Raw genomic sequence first — 23374 nt, forward strand, 5'->3', positions numbered from 1 at the left:
CACGGTACCATTCGAACCAACGGACACGTTCCTCGACGAGGAAGACGGCTTGGTCCTGCGCCTAGACGAGACTTCCTCCCCTCAAGGGGCGATTGACGTACCAGGAGACGACCAGGAGGAGGAGGACGTTACGGAGGTCGATGCGAGAGTTGTCGTGGGCACCGCAGACGTGGTGTCCACTTTGCCAGGCTTGAATCTCTTCCGGACCAGAGGTACCGTAGAGTTCCTCCTCCCCGCCGCCGCCGTCGCCGCCGCCGCCGCTGCCGTTGCCGCTGCTGGCCCCTTCTTCCTCTTTCTCTTCCCATCTGTCAAATTGGGCTTTTTACTTTGACTCATGCTGCCAGCAGCTTTTACTTTTTTTGAGTTTGACGCTGGTGCTTTTCTCTCACCGTTGTTGCTCGCGGTGACGTTCCTACTTCCAGCGACCGCTTTGCTCACGGTGACGTTCCTGCTCGCGTCCATCTTTCTGCCCGTAGTGATGTTCCTGCCGCCAGCCGACGATATTCCTCCTCTCGTCTGGTCGACCCGTAGCTTCCGTTTCTTAGATGGAACCGAAAGTGCCTCTCTTCGGCAGGCTTCCTCGCTCGCAGCACCCTCGCAGGACCTCTTCGACTCTAACGAAGTCCCGTTCGAAGCTAGGCTCTCGTTTCTGCCCGAAACTACCACACCCTTCCCGCTCACCTCCACCATTTGGCACTGTGGACCCGGCATCTCGCCTGGCCTGCACCTTCGCTTCCTCTTCTTTCTCTTTTTTCGCTTGCGACACCTGAATTTATCTCTGCCATCCTTTTCCTGTACCGGAAGAGTGGGACAGAGCGATTGCTGAATCAAATCGCCGCGATGACTGTTATGCCGATGACGAACGTTGTGTTGAGCTCCCAACAGCCGTCTTTGAAGAGCCTCCACTCGCTCCGAAGGAGCGACCTGAGTTAATACCCGCGCGTAGGCGGACAGTCTACCCAAATTGTGACCCTTGGCCTGTACCCTCCTCGGCTGGCCACGACGGTTCAATCCGAGGTACAAGGTTTTCTTTGCTGTCGACCATTTCGCCGAGCTGTAGGTGTTGTAATTGTGCTGTTCCAGTGTCTCGTTGAACACGCAGTCGTCCGTGTACTCGCGCTGAAACACAATATGAAGGGAGGGTTAGCTTAGGGTTTAGTTTAGAGTCTAGGGGTTTTCTTTCAGAAAAGTTGTCAAACGTACGAAAACTTTTCCAGCTTGTTGTAAAGTAACAGGAGCAACGAAAGCTATTGGTACGATCGAAATGTCGCGAATTTATTTCGCATCTATCTTTCGCGAGTTCACCGATTAGAATTATTTCGCTGTTCCGTCGAATAAAGTTTGCGTCTGAATATAAATTGCCAATATTTTATCACGTACGTTCTTCCCTTTAGTCCAGCTTGTTGTTGGCGGTCCGCGATCAACCTTACGTAACAAGCTTCTAAATTAATGCCATATACGACGTTCCAAAAATACCACATATCGTTGCTAAACGTTTGGATGTACGCTGGATCGGCGGTCCTGCGAGACTCGACTATCGCGTGACAGACATCGTATACGCTGAAACGGCGAGATCACGGTAGTCGAGTCTCGTAACGATGCTAATGAAGTTTAAACATATTTCGGTTAACTCACGTAGACGGTACGTATAATCGTAAAAGGTGTCTAGCAGCGTTCCGATACTTTCCAGACCCTGCGCGTATAATACGTTCAATCTCGTAGATCGTTTCGTTTTTAACAAACGTAAAACGTTTCCAATAAACGTAAAACAATAACTTTATCGACGTATCGTCTGCAATGACATCGTTATACGTCATTAAATCGAAGGTACGTTAAACTCGATACCATCGCTAGCTACGATCGTCGCATACTTTTATGGTATCCTCGAATCGAAAGAATTTATTCGTTCCGAGAAGCAGGCAAAGATTTCGCGATCGTTATCAGTAACGTAGTCTAATTACTCGTCGTTATCACGTTCTAATTGGCGAGGTGCTGTGGTTCGCGCAACATCGCTTCCGTCCCCTCCGTTTAACAGGTAACTTCGTTTCGTCGTATTGGCTACTGGTCGGCCGACGAAACGGGGCTAACGCGGGGTGAAATATTAACGACGCTTCCCGATGGAAGGATGTAAATTAACATTACGTATAACACGGAACCAGCTCGACCGGCCACCGACGACCGCACACCGAGCATTATGTTTTCGCCGGCATTACGCCGCGCTGTGATTTCGCTGTCCGCTTTATGGTAACTCGTTTCTAGACGAGCGAAAGCGGCTGTGTTCTTCATCGGCTCTAATTACAGCGTTTACCCGGTTTGCACCGCGGAAAAATCCGTGGTCAGCCCGTCGACAACCGTAAAGAATGCGTACGACCGGAACGAAAAACCGACTTTACGGCGCCGAAACCGCCCACCGTTCGCGTGTCCGTTTTTAATTTAATGCTCATTTGCCACTTGCCATCGTTGGTATATCATTATCTTCGTTTTCTTTAACGATCTAACTTTTTCTTTGTTTATTTTACTGATTTTCCATCCACCTTTCTTGTTCCTTTCTGTACGACTAACGACTAAAATCGGTTACATCCGATATTTTTAAAGCAGCTTCAGCGATATCGAGTCACAGAGTTTTCTTGTGAATTTTTTATCAAATAAGAGGAGAAATGCTTGGATACCGAAGAGAATCGAGAAGAACCGCTAAAAATCGTTTGATAAAACAGGTTTCTCTTTTTCACTCGGCAACATGGAACTTCTATCGCTTTCACGAAGTCTGTGTTCGCTATCCGTCGAAGATCGTTCGAAGAACGTTGTATCCGTTTTATCATTGGTAAAATATAGTGTTTATTGCTGTAAATCTAGTAGAGATCTAATCTGGCTATTAAAAATAGAAAACGTAATTGCAAATTTTATATTTATCTTAGGAAATATCTATCGTGGGAGATCGACGGTTTGCCGAAATTTACCGAAAGCTAAGGAAACACGATTGCTTCTGTGGGTTTGACGAGTCGGTATCGGAGAAGATAGGGAGTTCGCAAAATCGACGAGGAAGCCACGACTTTGTACAGTCGATTGGTTACGCGTGCCGCGCTTTAGGGGTTTCGCGTTATTGAGTCGTAACGTTACAGACGTGGGCGAAGTTCAACGTTCACGATCGTAACTTTCCAAATGGAAATGTCGTCAGGAGGGTCTTTTTTTCGAAGCAGCCGCCGTTTTACGAGGGTTCGTAACATGCACAAAGTATACAAAGCCAACTGCATAGTTAAGTAGATATATTCGATGCGTAAACTGGTAAGAGGAATGAGAATTCGTCCAAGATCTAAAGTCTAGTCTAAAGGTGAAGTTGTTTGACGCAAAGAAGATCGTGGTAGACGTTCATCTTAAAGATTCCAGCGTTTTCGTTGCTATTCTCCGACAGATTATTCATTTAAAAGAAACAAAAGAACGAAAGCAAATACGAAGACAATTTTGTCAACATGGGACTTGTCGACAACGTACTGAACTAGAGAACTACAGCCTTGTAAAAAGTTGAAAATGTAGCGGCACACGACTTAGAGGACTGATCGAGCCGCGTGTGGTCTTGCCTCGGAGTATCAATATCGTAGGACACGCACATACTGTAGTAATAACTAAACTCCGGGCAGAAACGATGTCGCCGCTACGTGGAACCGTCTAACAAAGGCGACTGGAAATTTACCGATACCCTCCCCTCGATCAGTATAAATAATCGAACGCGATCGTAAGGTGATCAGTTTCGTCAGTCCGAGTCGAAATACACTCTACGTTTTTAACAAAGAGTTATCTCGTCATTTAACATCACACGACCAACCATCTCTTCCACAAAAATATGGCTAATCGGGTTCTTCGTATGTTGATTAACTACATACGTACATATGCGTACAGATTAATCCCATATTTCGTACATGGTACGTTCATCACGCGTATTGTCATATCAATGATGTAACAACGACATGTTCGCGTGAAATTAACAACTTGCGGATAGTGCCTCTAGTTTCATACGTAGCCAGTACGTGTGTGCACTGTGCGCCGAGACGAACGGCTACTATACTGCGAGGATAGTTGCGTCCAGACGCTGTTATGGCTGCAAGTGCAAAGTCGGAAACCCGATCCGGCTTTCATCTTTTCCGCATACATCGTTGGCGGGACTGACATTGATTCGTGTTTTATCTGAACCCGTTTGCGGCACCAACAACACGCGTTATTCGATCTTCGTTCGCGCTTGTTCCAAATAGGCGAAGACGGAAGAAAGGAAAAGCGTTTCTTCGATACGTATTCTCGTTATATTCCTCGAAGAAACGTAATTTTCAGCGAGCAATCGATCGATCAATCGTATCGAGCTATATTCTTTGTTGATGGAACGAGGGCGGGGCTTGCTCTCTTCCGACCAGTGTCTGCTTTCCGCGAAGCTAAAGAGCAAAATTTCCGTCATTATAAAAATGCCTCGCTATCGAGTGGAAACTTTGCGGTTCTTGCAACGATGCAAATTTGTGTGGAACAGGTTTACGCAGTGTGTAATTAGAAAAAAGGATATACGCGAGATACGTAATCTCTCGGAACGAGATGTAATTACAGCGAGTTTAGAAATATTGTGGTTCGCTTACTGACAAGCAACCAGAATCTTCGATTATCTACACTTGCCAAGTGCGTATTAAGCGATCACACCCGTTTCGTTTGTCCCATTCCACGCTAATGTCCAACCGAAGTTATACATAGCATGTAGTATGTGTACACATAGTGCGTTAACGCGTACTAACGTTTAACGGTAAGAATTACGCACGGCTAATCGACTGGCACGATATTCCTTAGAAGATCGTTACATTCGATTTATTGAAAAATAATATGGGAGGTAAAGAGGGAGGTCTTATCGCGTAAATCGTTAAAGACGGGGCAATTTTTCTACGATATTTCGAAATTTAACATCCCGTTCCAATCTCCGTCTAACGCAAGTCGTTCCCGTAAGAGATTCTTCAAAACGTAAAACACATAAAGCTACGTCGCGATAACTCATATGCGATTAAAATACGAGACAATGAATTTCGTTAACGGATTCAACCGCATGATTTATATCCGATTCGTCGCCTCGTTAATTCTTCAGCGGCGGGCTTGGAAAAAAGAACGAAAGTCCCGATGTCTGTTGCATACCGTCGTTTATAGCAGCGATAAATGTGGAATACCACGAAACAGTAATTTCATTGAGCTACGTGTGCATCGCGTGATTACAGAAACGATCTCATTGACCCTCGAATAATGTAATTTATCTCGCCGGATATATTTGCGCATTCGTGAAGGGTGCGAACCAGAAATAAGATTGTCCAATTCTGCGAACCAGAATACGATTTATGTACTTTCCCGAAGGGGGCAAACGTATTTGCCGTTCAACAGCCCCGCCATTGATTAACATTCCTCACACTTTGCGAACCGACGAAGGTTGCTTCGTTCGTACGATTTTACTGGTACAGGTATCGATTATGCATAATAAAGTTTATCGAGAGCCGAGGATTTCATTCGAATAGATAATCGAACGTCTGTGATGACGATAATAATATTAATAATAATGATAATTGTCAGTAATACGTATAGCAAGATGTACGTGGTAGAAAGAATAATAATAATAATAAAAAACGAGGGTAAAGTTGACAATGGAAGGGAATATTAATCCGTGCTGTTTCGTGTTTATATAAATTGTTGCGCTGCTATGTTGTTTCGAGAAATTACCTGCGAGTTTCTTACGTGCAATTTTGTATAATTTTCTTTCATTTTCAAGCTATAATTACTTTTCGTATCGTGGGAAATATTTAGTTATCAATTCTACGTTTAAATGTACTTTCAAAGTTTAAGTTACACGGTCGAGAGATACGCGCAATGGCCAACCGTGAATTGAAAACGCTTTATCGTTTAGATGTAAACGATAAATGTCAAAAATGTCTACGTTATCGGTCTTTAGACACTGCCTTAAAGATATTGCTTGTTCACATATTTTCTAGCTTACAAATTAAAAAGATAAATAGCAAACGAAGTAATTTTTTACTCGCACAATTTACTTTAAAAAGTCGATTGCAGCGTATCGCGATGTTCCATTACGCGTACTATTAATAGCAGACAATAAAATTACACGCGATTCGTGTCTCTTCGTCGACAATTTCATTATCTCGCATCTGGAAAGAAATGGACAAACGTCCTACTCCACTTTCGAGTGGTAGTGCACAAGTTTATCTATTAATCGAGCTGTAACCGTAGTTAAACTTTCTTCGACTATTCGTAGCTTCGATAAATGTAGAGCAGCACGCGATGCACTACATCGAGAAACACGTGTTGCACCGTGATTATTCATTCGATGATCGCGTTCACCCTCGAATTCCAGTAGGCGAGCGAGAACGAGCGATCGTGTATCAAACTTGACGCCTAAACAAACCTTTGTGTTTTCCCTGCGAGATTTACGACTACGACGAAAAGAGGGGTCGATGCAGCCGATTTTTTCCACTGTCAACAGCTTGAATGAAGAATGCGCGGGCGAAATTATTGAAATCATCGTATCCCTTTTATTCTGGAACCGGTCAATATACACGGAGACATGTGGTCCCTGTTAACCCTGTCCGCGCCAATGAAACTTCCTTCTGACCATGCAAGGGGTTTGCTTGCTAACTGACAATCCACGTATTAACTTTCACGTTGCAGGCTGACATTTAGCCATTTGAAAAGTTTACTTGCAAAATTAGAATTGACGTATGTTTGTTCGGTCGAGTTTAAGCGATTAAGCTTGTTTCAGTTTGTTTAAGCGTAGACCTCGCCAGAGATTCAATTGTTGGTAAAATACCACCGCTGAGTTCAAATCGATTACATTTGAGAAAGGAATAAAATGAAAAACTGTAAGAATAGTCTGTCCATGAAATAGTATGAAATAGTTAGAACAGAATAGCGTTTAAAAGATTCCTTGTACGACTTTGTTACTTTCTTTTTTCTTTTACCAAGTAGCGCATCGATCGATATCTTAGGAGTTTATTTCGTCGTTAGTTTCGCTCGCTTACGATTAGACGAGTGTTACAGCACGATAATTTGTACGCATCTGACGCTAGTAGAAACACCTAACGTGCGCGTATTATTGACTTCTATTCCTGAAATTCTCGATTATTATTATTGGTCGTAACTACCTATCATCCTTCGCGTCGAATCCCAGAAAGAATGCTAGATATTTCTCCTCTTGGTAGTTTTGCCTTATCAGAGAGAATTTATCGTTAAACGCAAATTTCAAGTTTGTAACAGTGCAGTTTAATCCACGACGCATTTCCCGTATTTGTCTAAAGTATTTTGAAACTTGAAAGAAACGTTCTCTCTTCCCGTATAACTTTTATCATATCCGAAATTAATAAAAATACACGATTAATATAGAAATATACGACACTGATAAATGTTTCGAACAAATTATACGTAACAGGGGATTGGACATTCGTGCGCGCATGTAATTTTTCAATTGTTAGGCTACTTCGAAATCATTAAGACTCTCGATAAGACTTTCAAGTTAATGTCTCTTCTCAACGCCAATTACAGTCGTCGATATCCCGTTTAATCTAGTAAATTATGGTAGTTGCATTGACTTCGTGTGTAATTTTTTGATCGACGATCCAGTTGTAATATATATCGATCGGCATACGGCGAGCTATTTTGCAGATATTATTGGCACGAGTGTGGAAATCTGTTGCTTTCGATACTTGCGGGTTAATAGTAGGTCTGTAATTAATGAGAAGCAAAGCTGCAATTTGTCAACTAAATTATAGTGGATGTCGAATCGGATTATAATGCCACAAGTGGCACACAATTACGATATCTACGCTCGTTACTGTCTAATTAGACGCGCGCCTCAGGCGGTATCGTATCCGATGCCAAAAATATTTCTATTTTTAATATCTCTAACGTTGTAACGTATCATCTGATCAGAACGTATGAAAAATACCGAAAAAAATAAACAACGTTTCGTGCGCATCAACTTACGAGTAAGAAATTACTATGATCGAAATGACATTGTACGTATACTGCAATGCCATCATCCTAGATTACGCGTTATCATTTAGTAAAAGGTTTCTCGTCTTACGAACAACGCTTAGTCTCGAAGCGCGAAAATCTTTTCAATATACGTACTTAACGTAATGACACGCTCAAGGCCGATGTAGTCGATCCTCTCAATACCGTTTACCACGTAAATTACGGTATAGATGATGTAATTTCGTACAATTTCCCTTTCCTGCGCCAGATAGACGTTATATTTTTCTACAAATATATAAATATAAAAATATATACGTATATGTATATGTACATGTATATAACATAAACGTACGTTATATAAATGCAACGCGTTCAACGATATACGTATACATAGGGAACGCGAGTGACCAGTTTCAGTCAAGTTTGGGCATCTCGGCACGTTCTTTTCGATAGAACGAGATCAACTTCTACGTGCAAATGATCAAAGTAATCAGGCAATCGGGGGAAACCGGGAGTAATTTCGCGGAATCCTCGCTCGCATCTTCGAGAGCCGTTCAAGGATTAGAAATTATCCGTGATTGCGAGGCGAGAAAGCGTCAGGTTTTTTGTAGCCTGGGTAGACCAAGTCGCATTTAAACGCGGCTAATATCCTGAATCAGGATCGGGCAAAAGATCAAGATCGATCGATTTATAATAATTTGGCGTTTGCCATGATTATATTCTTTTTACACTTCGGGCGACTCATTGAATATGCGAGTTACAGCGTCAACCACTGCGGGCTATGCTCATGACTTACGAGCTCAAAAGAGGAGTATGTATCTACAGTGTATCGCATCGATTACTTTCAGCTTTATGCGTGTTTCGGATGCTTTCGGATAGTTGGCTGATTTATAAACAAAGATTTACTTTTGACTTTTACGCGATTCGATGGCCAGAAAACAGTGGATAACTTTAAGAGTGGCAATTTTAATATTAACCTGAAATTATCTCTTACAATCCGAATATAATCTGAAGTGGGAAATATCTCGGTAGATTTGTAGACGCGAGTGTTGCGAAAATAAGCGATAAACCCAAGATTTTTCGTAAGAAACGAATAATATTATTAATGTTTTTCTTGATGTTCAAGAGGATGGCAAAACACATTTAATTTTTAAATCAAAAGTACGGAATTTTTTTTTTATTATATATATATATATATATATATATATATATAATAAAATATATATATATATATAATATATATATATATATATATATATATAGAAGCTCGCGCGTTACGATATGTTAATAGATGGGATCTTTCTTCGTCAACCAGGAGCAAAATAAACAAATAATATACACGCATGAGTACTTAATTAGTCATAAAACTAGATGGCCTTCTTAAAGGAAATCTGCATTATCAACGTGACCAATCAGTAACAGTAATTAAAGGATTTTTTTAAAAGTAGTTACTCAAACAGCATGAGCGCGTGTTTAATTTAAATTTGCTCTATTTTTGAATCTCGATCTGAAACTAGTTGACAAATAAAACCAATTGAAACGATTATTTATCGTATACCATACAAATAAATGGTATTAAAACAGGTATCTAAACAAAAAGTGAAAATATCCAGTCTTCCGCAATTCAGTCTCTGTTCATTTCTAAATACGAAATAGTAACTACGAAAATTATCTGCACTCCATCGTACTTGGCGTTATAGTATTTGACTAATTAGGTTCGAGTACGTTAAATTTTGTATCGTCTAGTAGTAGGTTTCTCCCTGCGATTATACAACAAAATACGTAGATACATACTATTGTGAAAATGAAACGTAGAAAACAGCTGGTAAGGAAATCGTTCGTTGGAAAATGAGGCTCTATGCAAATGTATGTTTGTACTTTCTATAAGCGCTGTATATGAAAAGAAGAAAAGGCAGAAATAAAGTTCCAAAAAGTTGAAATTAACATCGTTGAAAAAAAGGTACACGACCAACGAATTACCTTTCGACCAAGATGCATTGTCAGTAGGCTCGATTATAGATCGTTCGAAGCAATTTGAGAAGTTAAGAGTCGCCGCGTCGCGCCGCGTCGTGGACGAAGATTCGCGTAAACGCTTAATTCTTGCGGAGTAGAGGCGCTTCGACAAACGCAAAAACGGCTGCTGATAACCGATCTTTTACAAGTAATTCCAGTGACTTAAAGCGAGAGAAGAGCATGTAATTCTCGTTGAGTACATACGCGTGTTGTTGCCAAGTTTAAAGCGGCCGATCACGTAACTTCATAACGAGCCTTTTCCTCTGGCATACACGAGCGAACTTCGTGGCTTAAGCGCTGGTAACTACAGAAGTCAAATCGCGCGTTTACGTACATTTATCGGTATATACGAAGTCGTTCGATTTTAAAGCAATGGTAATTACTGTTATCGATTCGATCGTTATTTCAGAGAACGCGTCAGTACGGCAAACCATCCTAGACGACTGCTATTAAATAGAAACTCCCGTTCCTCTCCACCATTTCGAAACTTCGTTTCTCCTCCGTTTCGTTATTTTTCAGCGAAGTATTAATTACCCGCCGATATTAGCCGACACAGGCACAGCTAGTATCTCTAATCGCTAGATAATTTCCTTTAATAGGTAGATAAGTGATATTGCTTGCTTGATACTCGTATTAGTAAATCATTATCCGGTAGGATAGAACTCCGGTAAAAGTTGAAAAGTTTATCAAGCTTCCAATTTTTACGTAGCAGATAGTTATACATATATGCATATACGCGTTTAATTCAATAAACAAAATTCGATTATAGCTTTCTAAATTTTGTAGAATTGCAATAATATATTTCTAAATTCGGCGTTAAAAATGCAACAGTCGTTATCGCACCTAGAAGATTCGCGTAAACGATCTTAATGACGATCTGTGAAATATCACGGCGCGGAAACTCTTCTCGAACGTTTCTGTCGCAAAATAAGTCTTTCTCCTGGACGACGGTATGAATCAATGTCGGCGCTAAACGTGAAAATGTCGTCAAATTAAGACGACAGAATCCAGAACGGGACGCGACTTAATCATCAGTCAGGGCGGTTACCTGTCTCCTTCCGTGACACGTGCATGAGTTGCGTGCATGCGTGCATCCATTGGACGATGTGCCCAGTTGCGCGTGCGCACAACGAGATGCATCGTGTTCGAAGGTTCACGCGGGGTCAAAGTCAACTGGTTCCTAGCCCATATTCAGCGTGCAACGAATACCGAAGTGCAATTGCGTCACCGTTCCATTCTGCATTCGTGTGATCCCCCTCGAGCACCATAAATTACCCGTCGCGTCGCGTCGCGATGTCTCGTTCACCGCGCAGCCAACTGTACCACTCGCGAGGCAAAACGGACTCGTCTCGTGGTCAGGATTATCATTTTTCTGACCGTTCTTGCACCTCGTTAGTCTCGTTACGTCTCATCGTTTCTCCTTGCGTTTCTTCGTGCCGGGGGCCTTGTGCACGAATTGGTCGAATCAGTTTGTCGATCGATGCTTCCGATCGAAACGAACCGATTTCATTATTTTACGACGTCTCTTTTCGTCTTTTTCGGAAGACCTTTTCGTTTGTATTCTTTTTTTATAGGAAAAGCTAGTTCGAAAAGCACGTTTAACTATTTATCTTTCAATTGGTTCACTATCGTTGTGCGAATTCGAAGGAAACGAAAAGTTACAATTTTACTGGATTTTGTCGTGTGGTTAATCTTAGTCGTTTATGTTTTACACTCAACGCGTATATCTTAGTAACATTCGCGTATGCGTATCGTTGCTGTAAGTGAATTCGAGTATCGGCACATTTATGAACGATACGTGACATGAGCAGACAGATTTATTTTATAAATCACGAGTAACCGATTTAATCGGTTCGTTCCCTTCGCGTTATACCGGATGTATGATAAATCGATAGCGTTAAAAGATTACAGATTTAGTTCACGATCGTTCATCGTTTAGTTCGCGTTACGTTCGTGGCATTATCCGCACCTCGAGTATTACCTACTCATCGTTACAAATTACAAATTTGAAATAACAAATCACGAGGTTAATATATAGCAGCTAATTATTCGGTTCTTGAACGTTACGCGATACAAACAACACAATGATAGCATCAAATAGAAACTTCCTCGTAGATTTAGCTCACGACTGTTACGTTTGTACCATTATCCGCACCCCAAGTGTTACTCATCGTTGCAAACTACTACGTTAATATAACCTGGCCCCGTTCGTTCCTTTAGCTTTGCTAATTTTTATCCCGTTCCAACACCATTATCCGCTATCAAGAAACAGAAAACGACTTACAACCCTTTTAATTCCCATCGAAACTCCTAATTCGTCTGCTCTCGAATAATCAAAATCTCAAGATCCGCGAAAGCAAAAGAACAAACAGATCCTTAACTGTCGAACGTATCAAGAAACCACGAACGCGTCATAAAGTCGGGCTGTACGTTGTACACGTGGGAAATCTTGGTACAAACGGCTGTTGCGTTTACTCGTTCCTAACCCATTAAGAACCGAGCGAAGTTACGCGTCAAATTTCCGCAAAACGCGACGCTACTACAAAAGTATCGAATAAAGAAATTTATCGTTTTGCCAGGTTAGGAAAAAGAACAGATCGATGGGTTGCAACAGCCGTATTTCGATGGCGCGTTTCATCGTGCTCTCCTCGTTACGTTACGTAATAACGACGCGAGCCAGGACGTCGCAAGTAAGCGATCAATCTCGTTATTTCAATGACGCGTACCCGTTTCCGCGAGCCGTTGCATGCACGCAGGTCGTTCGCAGGTGCATATCGCTGTTTACGTCGAACCTATAGAAAATAATGCCTCCGTTGGGAAGAAATCGGCTAATGGAGATCGTAATTTCGCAGTGCCACCGCAGTGGTGACCCGCTGTTTTACACCTAAAGGAGAAGAAACTTTACGACTTTCGGTATTATTATGCCCTGTTTACGATTTATTCTTAGCAGATTTATCTTTAGTGCGGCGCGAACTGTTCGAATCGATGCTTTGTGCGTGTGTATCGTGTTGCAATTGATACGCCAGGCTTGTGTTGTACGTTGCTTTAGAATAGAACCGATATATGTAATTAGTTCTCAGACGTTATTCGTTGTAGCGTAAATTAGTCGCAGCGTACATGGAGACGCGTGTACCTATACTTAAGGCAAATACGCTTCGGAATTCTAAATAAAATCTTGTAGTTGTTATTTAACTTTTATACACTCCGCGTGTTCGATGTATAATTTATTTCTGTAATAAATAGCAGTGGCGCGAAAAATGTACTTGATATTCGTTGTAAGGAATAAAATTAAGGAACTGAATATATATATCCGTGATATATTTGGTTCGCAACAATCGGAAAATGGTGGCGGCGCATCGTAATACTCGCGGAAACTCATCGCAAACTCGTTCGCGCAATTAACTGTATTTTACGCAGTATCGAGGAACTCGGAAACTCCGTTTTACGCGCATATGTGTCGTGAATAGGGAATTTAATGCACACTAGTACACGGCCACTTCTCCAACCGTTGAGTAAAAGCTGTTACATCGCTGTTAACGGTGTCTGGACGTTTACGATTACCGTGATTTCTGGCCGGTCGAATTTTACCGTGCATTCAATTCTCGATATCCGAACGACGATATCTTAATGCTTCCAGAGCGTTCTCTTTTATTTGGGTTAGGTTTCCTCGCCGTTCGGACTCTAGCAAGCCTAGTGTCTCGCGGCTGATAGCGACCATGCAATTTCAGTACGATTCGACGAGAAATTCGATATTTAAACGGAATATCTATTTATCCAAGGTACTATTTGTTCAGATAACGACGAAGTAAGTTAAAGTTAACCTTTACGCCGTGATATTACGGTGGAACGCTGCTACGTTTCCCTTTACCCAAACATTCGCTTTTAATCCATTCTCTGTCAAAATGTATTCTCTTTCGCCGTACGAATTGACAACGACACGCTACATATTATACTCCTATGTATATATGTATAACACTTACACTTATATATAAAAGAAATTGGAAATCGAAGAATCTTTTTTATCGAATCGGTAAAGGTTAAGCTTCTTTCACATTGGCAAAGTTGAATCCGAGCGATTCGAATTCAAGCAACTCGATATCACTTTGCTAATGTTAATCTGATATTCGTTTAACTCGAAATATCGTGTCAAGGACAAGGAAATACATACGCGCGTGTCCTTCTTTTGCGAGGTACAAAGATTTTATTCTCTGTTCTCAGAACCCGACGTCGCTGCGGTGACTTGCCGTACACCGATGGTCCGACGCCGGCTTTAAAAGTAGCCGCAAAACTGTTGCTTCGTTTAAATTCCGAATGAGAGAATATATAAAAGATCGAACTTGGTTCGAAGCGCGTTTCAAATTGAACGAAGTAAGAATAATTCAGACGGTAGTAAACGTTGGTAAAATGGTTTCAAGTTTCAAGTTTTTAACTGGGAAAACGACGTATGAGAGAAAGACGTACGAGAGCGAAGCGAAGCGCACGTCCGTAGTCGGCCTAATGTTTTTAGCTTCGTTTCTAATCCTGGTATATTAGTCGTTTCTTAGTACGTATTAATTGGCTGAATTAAGTTTTAATTTTAACTTAATTTAAACCACTTTCCGCCACAGGTACACGCTCGAAGCCAATTTATCCGATTTCGAACAATTTCAAAGTCGAGTTACTCGACCTGTATGAACAGGATCTCGAAGTTAGGCTTTTTCGAATTCAAATGCCCAATCCGACTAATTCGAGCGAAGTTTTAAAAGACTAGAGAAATTTTCGCCGCGCAAACGTTCCCTCTGTTATTCGTGAACTCTACGCGGGTTCGACTTGTTGTGTCTGCTCGCATTTTATTGTCTTTGTTTTACGGTAGACATTCACGTTTTGTGGAAAATGCTCGCAGTGCAGACTATACAAAGAAACGCGAACTGGATTATTTCGTTGCTTTTGTTTCGTTCCTCCTTGCCTCCTTTTCTTCTTTCTTTCTTCTTAGAACAAGGTCTCGATGAATACAAAAGTGGCTACCCAAAGTAGTATCGTAGAGTACAGCGATTCGCGAAAGTATTTTGGACATTTACCGTAAAATATATTACGCGTGTTATACGTGCAAAACATTCTGAAATTTTATTAGCATTGCAACGTATAAAACGGTATCGAAACACGCCGAATATACGTACGTTCGATGATTCTTTCTCTTATCGGGCGTTGAAACTGTTTACATATATATCGCTTTCGTGATAGAATCTCGTAGCAATGGATATAATTTAAAATGTAAGTACAAGATGTGTAGGTGCACGCTTAAATGTATAACTGGAACTGACATTTCGCCTACTCTGTCTGTGTAAAAGTGATAAATGTTACGCAACAATCGTACTATTAATATTCGATATCGTACAGAGATATTGGAAAAAATATTATTCAAATATACATTAGGCGTTCCGTATTTTAAAATTAATTGCTAAATCGTAATATCACAGAAATATATCGAAGTGCCCATAACGATTGAAAAAAAGATATTCCATTAGTTCTGTTTCATTAACAATAATAATAAAATAAGGTAACTTTCATCCGATAATTTTTGTCATACTTTTAATACATACAGAAATGATACCGTGTACAAGTATAAACAGGACATGCTATTATTTTAGTTAATTATCTCGTTATTTACGTATATATTTATAACCAATCGAATCTCTAATCGAATTTCTTTCTTTCAATAATTTTCTCGTCATCTTTCGTAAAACGAAGCTATATCAGCGTACCAGCGCACGAAGTCTGTATATCTTCGAAGCAATACGATTTTTGCGCATTATCAAAAATATATTACTTCGTTTACGACGTGAGCTATCAAGTGTTTTTTGCGAACCGCGAGCTTGACGCGCGATATTAATTTAATTTCCCGCAATTACGCAAATGACCGTTTTTCTCTCCGGGCAATATCCTATCGACTTAATTAAGAAAGAACAAGGAACTTTCAATTCGTCGACGAGTCTGAATTCCACTAAGAGAAAATGAGCAGCTTCGCGATTCCAACTTTACGCGTAAAATTATACCTGTTTTACGCTCGCTATAGTCTCACGCTGCTACACGTTATCTTGCCTTCGTTAATATTCTATCAATTTTCTTTTCGTCTCAAAAGGCATCCTATCGATGCACGAAACCTTCCACATACGAAAAAACCATCGAGTTTCTCGAACGATATCCACAACGGTTCATCTCTCCGCTACAATTTCCACAATTACCATCGAGGTTTTGTAAAACGTGGGCGATTATTTCTCGTAAAAAGTTGTCATGCAAATGTTCGTAATAGCACGATAAACTACAGGGTGGTTGGTAACTGGTGGTACAAGCGGAAAGGGGGTGATTCTACGCGAAAGAAGAAGTCGAAAATATAGAATAAAAATTTTTCGTTCGGGGCTTTGTTTTCGAGAAAATCGACTTTGAATTTTCGCTCGGTACGCGTGCTCGCGTCTCGTTATAACGGATCTCACTGTAGATTTTTAAAAAAATTTTTTAAAAATAAAAAAAAATTTTTATTCTATATTTTCGACTTCTTTTTTCGCGCAAAATATTTATCGTTTTCTATCACATTCTAAATTACGATATATCAACGGTGTCCCATATCGCAACTTGCAAAGAACGAGCTTCACCCGTCAACCGAAGCTCCGCTATTTGCATTCTCTTCGCGACACGGTAAAACTTCACAGACATCGTTTTCTTTGATTCAAATTAATCACCTAAACTAGTCGCGGACCAATGAATCCAGACTAGACGTACGCGTTAGCGATGTTGTACGTGCGCCACGTGACAGTTTCGTAAAGTCCATCGCACTATTCACCGTTTCTATTCTAGTTCTTCCGACCGGCCATTTCTGCACGCGTCTGTGACTCTAATATAATTGAATGGACGACCGTTGCCTTCGTCTATCGCCTCGGTTTTCCATCCATCATCGCCAGAGAACCGAGTCTTCCGTCCCTTTTCAAAGGTACTTCGGTGTTTAACTGGGACGAGACGACATTCCAGGTTATCGTCCCCTTTCGCGATTAACCGTGTAGTGGAAAGTAATTCGCTTCTCACGCGGAATACGCGTTCCTCCAACGAACGATCTCTGCGCTTTCCATCTTCGAATCAGAAAACTCCAAAATTACAGAAACGACGAATTTCCCAGAATTACGATGAGACACATATATTGTTCTGAATGCAGGACGTAGATACGAGAATACGTAAGATCGTGTAACGTACAGGTATGGAATAAGTCTAATCGCTCTCAGTAAACGAAGTTCTTCGTATTCTATACATTTGAAAAATGTAACTGATTGCTAAATATTTGGTTTCGCGAAAGAAGAAAGTCGATTTAAACACGAGCAACGTAATTTGCCTACAGAGTGCGAAAAAAATCTTGTTTGTGAAGAATTGACATGGCTTAGGTATAATTTAATATTTCTTTGATATTTTGCCTCGTGTTACGTAACAGACACGTTCTCTTAATTCGTTGTATTTGGCTTTACGTTTGACAATAAAGATACGTAAAAGATACAGCGTATACATCGTATTTGTGTAACGTATCGTACCGTAGGATTTTGTTTTGCTAAGTTTGTTTGAATAAGGTGCGCGTGTGAGAGCAGCCTTATTCAACGGAGTTTCATTCAAGAAATTATTCGTAATAAATTAGTTCCTGCAAGAGAGTTAAATATTGTAACATTGGAAACCAAGTAATTATTTTTCTTGCATATCATTGACATGTTTCGGTGAAGATAAAAAATTTCAAAGACGACATAGGATAACGAGGACAAGAGGCGCGAGAGCTTAAGATAGAGTGGAATGTAGGCTGTCATCGTTTGAAATAGAAAACGGTACGCACTACGTTGAAAATTTTGCGCATTTCTGCTGTGTTTTTTAAACAAAGTATAGACTAATCGCGCGACCATCGAATAATCCATGTACTCTAACTTTTACGACGCACCTTAAATATGCTACGCAATACTCTTAAATTGCATTATATGAAACAACCAAAAAGAAGTTTTTCAAAGGTGTGACATATGTGTGTGTGTGTGTACGAAGCACAATAAAATGATGACAATAAAACGATATAAAAGCGTTATGGGTTGCTATTACGGTAAAGCGAGTTCTAATAAATCCAGATAGTCGTAAATTAGAAGATAATTAATCCGTTGTAATCCGTTACGTGCTCGATAAAGTTGTAAAAATATATAGGTTTGTCGCATTACGCGTTATACGAAGCCGAGCGTTCTAGTCACAGACTTTTGTTGCGTGGCAAATTCGTTCCAAAGGTTCTACACCGTGGAATGTAGAAATCTAGATTACGGATTAGATATAACAAATGTGAGAACGCTGAACCTAGTGCCGAGAGCAAAGCTACCATTATAGCTACTACATGCCACATACAAGAATACCGACTTGCCTTGCAATTATCTCGTCTTAGATACAACATGTAAAATACGAATATTCCTGTTATCAGTTTACTCGTTCGTTTTTAACCTTCGATCAACCTTCAATTTCCATTCTTTTATTTCCATCGCTCTAAACAATAAACGTTTTATCAGACGCGATTCGTTGTACCTTCGCTGTACGATATCGCTGTTTAACTCGATAGTCAAAACAAATGCAAAATACAAATGCAAAATTAAACGATTAACGCAAACGTGAGCGTTCTTTCGAGATATACAATCTCGCTACGTCAACTAATCGCCAGTTCCAGGCATCGTTTTACGTAAGTAGCCGAAGAAACACTTTTTTGACCCCGGGGTCCGACGTGTTAAGCCGGCTAAAAAATCGGACGAGTGCAACAACCGAATCGTGTAGCGACTGATTCAGCACGCGCAGGGCCAGTGGGAAAGGCGTGTGGTCGATGAACGAAAGCGAAAGATTTACTGTGCCCTAATCGCTGCATGGTAATTTGTGGAACTCGAGGACTCGAGGACTCGAGGACTGGAGGAGGCGGCTGCGAACAGCTAATTGAATTAGCGAATTAATTGCGTTATTAGACGCCACGGGGGCTAACCTGTACGGGCACGCATACCAATAATCATAAATCACCGGATTGAATTTTGAATGCCGATTCTGCAGGCTCTCGAGCCATGAGACCGCTTCGAACGATCCACGCGCCTCGCACGCTCGTTTCTCTTTTTTCCAGCTTGCTCGCTTTATATCACTGCTCGGTAATTCGGAGGTGTTAATCGTTTAATAGGTGAGGCATCGTTGGTCGTGTATTTTCGGGGACGTAGATTGATGGGATGGATTCTCTGGACGCCTTTGGAGTCTTCCTTTCTAATTCGGTGAGCTATGTGACCGCGCCGATTTTAAGCCGAACGCTTGGGGATTCGGAAATCTCTTTGTGCGCCTTCGGTTTCAACGGAGAAATGGGATTGAATAGAGTCCACTGGATATAGAAATAGACTCGTTGATGGTGACGAGTTAGTTAGTTGGAATTATCGAGAAATCAGGGAAATAAATTAGCGAATAACTTGCAGCGGATAAGTTAGAACTCGGCGACGATCATTCTCCACCGTCATAATAAATTCAAATAATATCTAAATCATTTTGCTGAGAAATAATCGATCTAGGATGTTCTCGCGCAGCCGAACGAATATTACACAGCGAAACGAACAATTTACGAGTTGTCAGCTTAAACAAAACACGTTGCGCTTTTCGAGGTATCATTTTTATTTCGTAACGCGTATTTTATTTTTCCATCCTGTACGAGCTTCTTAAATTACGATCTATAAATTATAAATATCAACTTTCACCTACGAACCTAGTCTCGCACGATGTTTCGTATTGACATATAAAACATCCAAGCACTCGACTCGTATAACTCGCGTATTGTGTAATTAGAGAACTTCTCGGTTTCGATTTGTTCAACGAATTTTCCAATAACAGTTCGCCGTAAAATTTCTACTTTCCCTACTTTCTAAGTAGACTTGAAAATAACGTATTTAATCGTAAATCAACGCGCGCCCGTAAATCTTTTTCGGAAGTGGCTATCGGTTTAACACGACAAGTTCGTTAATTCCTGGAGGAGATGTTTCAGTTCGCGCTACTTCGCGGTCAAGCATGTCGCGTAAATTACGAGATTGCACGAAGTAAGTACACCGAGACGCGCGCACTGCACGCGAAATTACGCTGTTAGGCGAGTCTAAAAAGTCGAACTAGGACCGGATCGGGCATGCCGTGTATATTTTCGTGTTACCACGTCAAAGAAGCAGCGCTCGTAAACTAAACGAAATACGATGTCAGTGTCTTCCACGCGAGAAGATACATTGCTCTGCGATTTTCAGTGGTTCTTAGTTTTGGCCATTCTCTCGCCATTCGCTCGTCGTCCGATCGCCGCTCTATCAACGCGTAATTTACTTTCAGTATCGATCGACAATGTCTTTTTATCGTAAGATGAATATTCTTTTATTTCCTGTAGTTTTAGGAATAACAAGTTTTTATTCGGAAAGGAAGTCGCAGATACGAGACGCTGTGTAAGTTTCATATAACTTTCTATAACGGTCCTAAGCTAAGATAGAGGAAATGAATTCGCATGTAATACAATAAAACCTAGAAAACGTATAAGACAGCGCGTCTAAGCATATAACGTATAAAATTTATACTTTAACGAGAAACCGAAACCAACCTTTTTAATACGTTTATTGTCTCGTATATCACAACTATCGACTTGTTTCTGTGACAGCAATATTCCTTTCTTTATATAATTAAATATAGGCGCGTACGTGCCCCGATATTCGTATTATTCAAAGAGATCGTGAACCGTAATTACCGAACGAGGACAAACGTTTTCGTCCCGCGTCATAAACGTCCACCCGTTACCTAAGATATAAGCCGCAAAAAGCCGAAATATTTGAAAGAAGAGTGGAAAGGCGTATCCAGCAAGCTCACAACGATACCGTTATATCATTGCCTGGCCCCAGGAAAAGAAGCCAAAGAGTCAGAAAGAGAAAGAAAATTTCCAGCGAGTAGGTTGTTATAAATCTCTGGCAGAAGCATTCTTAAAATGAGACGTTACTGTCCGTAACCACGTTTCCCTATCGTTTTTCCCATGGGGAAGCCCTTACGAAAATTTGAGAACCCCAAAAAGGGTAAACGTTACTCGGGCCGAACGTTGCGTCGCCCGAAAGGATCCTCCTTCGGGATTATTTAGGAGCATTCCTCGAACGCCCACTGGTCACCCACGAGCCACGAACCGCCCGCGCCACCAAGATCAGGGGAGCCTCTAAAAGTTGGTCCTTTCGAGACACCGCTAAACAAGACGGAACGAGACGAGAGCGACTCTCTGTTAGGGCCGTCCACTCTCGATTTTCCACACGCAAGACGGATTACTCGTGCACGACGTACGCCTGCAATTCCGTTCCTTTGTGCAACCGCTCTGTTCTTATTGCGTTCGAGCTTCGAACGTGTTTAATCCGGGTACTCTCGCGTTTGCTCAATTTCGAAATACTCAACCTCTTTTGCGACGGATTTATTAGGGCCTCTATTTAGAAGAAGACAGTTATTTTATTTCTACTGTATACGTATCTGTGTATGTACCGTGTATGTACGTATCTATATATATTGCGTATAAGAAAAGAAATATTTCCTTTAACGATGTCATCGTTAAGTCGTAAAAAGAGCTTCTTCCGGCGATATCTTATCCAAAGATGCAAGAAAATCCGTTAAAATTATAACACGAAAAAGGAGAAGAAGAAACAACTTAAACGCGGACAAAATATTATACTTCAAACTCGACGCAAGATCAAAAGCTTCCTCATCTTCGAGTTTCGATTCTCAAGGGAGGCGACTGCTAAAAATTTTCAATCAACGTAACTTAACTTTTTTATCTGAACGAAGTCGACCGTATACCGCCAACCTATTGGCAATATTTCCGCCAAAAATTCGATTTTGCGAAAAAAAGTAGAAAAGGTTAAAAAGAAGAAAAGATCCGATTTATTGCGCTTCGTGGTTACAAAGGCTAAATGAAAGGTCAATTTCCCCTGCTATAAAATTATGCATAAAAAACCCGAGATACCACCACCACCCGTACGGTCTTTTCATAGCAAAGTGATAAGAATTGATCACTTCCCAAAGAAAAGCATCTTAAAAAAGATACTTTTACTTCGCGCCTGTACTTTCTTCTCAACTTCGTTCAAACGTTCCAATTTTACGACTGTACACTGCGCTACCTCGCATATCGGTTCCGCGTTAATATTAATCTTAACTGACGACAATAACGATTCTGTAACTCAAGATGAAGGAAAAGCCAAGCCGATAACCGTCAGAGAGGTGCATTTTCTTTTACGATGTTCTCGTGCGCGGTGATTCAGAAAAAACGTGACTGGAAACAAAAAATAATCGGTTTACCAACCGAACCAGCAACGTTACTTGCGGTAGGTCTTACATGCATGGAACACCAACGATCCCGACGAACGAGAGCAAACGTTCAACGCGGAGAAACACTAATTTTCCATTAAATGCCCCATGGGAAATTCACATGTGCGTCGACATTTTTTTTGGAAAAAATATCTATCACTCACGCTGTGCCGATCGTTTCAACGTTTCATTAGCATCGTAATGGCGATTATATTGGTATCTAAAATTTGAAGCAGAGCTAAAAATGCGTTGCACGCGTACAAAGTGCCGTTTTTTCGAAATTTCAATTTATCGATCATCGATTATCAACTACGTTGAAGAAGGACAAAGTACGAGCAATACGTGTATGCATAAAGGGATAAAAGTCTTGGTTTTCGTGATTGTTCGAAACTTTCGTGACGTCCAGTACCATTGCACGTGACATAAGTTGTCTAGCGAACGAGAACGAAACCGAGAAAAGATGGTTTCGCTGTTGGCGAGGCGCACGAGTTAGACACCGGCGGATATATTTATGTGACACCATGGCCGATAAGGCCAACAGCCAATTAAACTTGAAAGCCAGCCGAACCTCGAGGAACAACCCCCCGCTGCCGTTTGACGTGACTTCAATCACCCGATCAGCTTTTCACTTGCGGCCTTTTGTTTCCCTTTCACCACGCCCCTGCGATGTTCTTGTCACGAGATGATCCTCCGGGACCCTTCCGACTCTTCTTACGAACACGATTTCTCGAGGAGGTTTCTTGATATAGAGGTATACGTTCGAGGATTGGGTTTCCATCGCTCGGTTTCACGCTATGTAAAAATATCACACGTGTCAAAATGACTGGTTTCGGATTTTTCGTTCACACACTCATCGAGAACATATAAACGTTCTTTACGGAGAATTTATGCTAATTTTTATTGAGACGCAACCATACACGATGCAAGTACACGATCATTTACAGGTTCAGCCACATTTTTAGCAACAACGTACCAACGTCAACGAAATCTATGAATCAACAAAAGTTTGACGAACAGAGGCGAT

At 41.0% G+C, this 23374-nt stretch overlaps 2 protein-coding genes across 3 annotated transcripts in view; both read right to left on the minus strand.

Annotated features, from left to right (window-relative positions):
• The window catches only part of LOC117163366 (Mitochondrial calcium uptake 3), a 40442-nt gene extending 40215 nt beyond the window's left edge, over positions 1–227 (minus strand). The window contains exon 1 of the mRNA XM_076622021.1: positions 102–227. The gene's annotated coding sequence lies outside the window, so the exon portion shown is untranslated. The remainder of the gene's footprint in view (positions 1–101) is intronic.
• The window catches only part of LOC117163365 (uncharacterized), a 150540-nt gene that overhangs the window by 5532 nt on the left and 121634 nt on the right, over positions 1–23374 (minus strand). Inside the window, exons 3-4 of one of the 2 annotated variants that reach the window (XM_076622016.1) lie at positions 390–1119; positions 9–318 (exon numbers count right to left, since the gene is read on the minus strand). In XM_076622016.1, the coding sequence (XP_076478131.1) occupies positions 62–318; positions 390–1119 (987 nt within the window). In that variant the 3' untranslated portion in view covers positions 9–61. Of the gene's footprint in view, positions 1–8; positions 1120–23374 lie in introns of both variants that reach the window. The other variant, XM_076622015.1, reaches the window with a different exon arrangement.

This window comes from Bombus vancouverensis, chromosome 10 (assembly GCF_051014615.1).
Source record: "Bombus vancouverensis nearcticus chromosome 10, iyBomVanc1_principal, whole genome shotgun sequence".
NCBI lineage: Eukaryota > Metazoa > Arthropoda > Insecta > Hymenoptera > Apidae > Bombus > Bombus vancouverensis.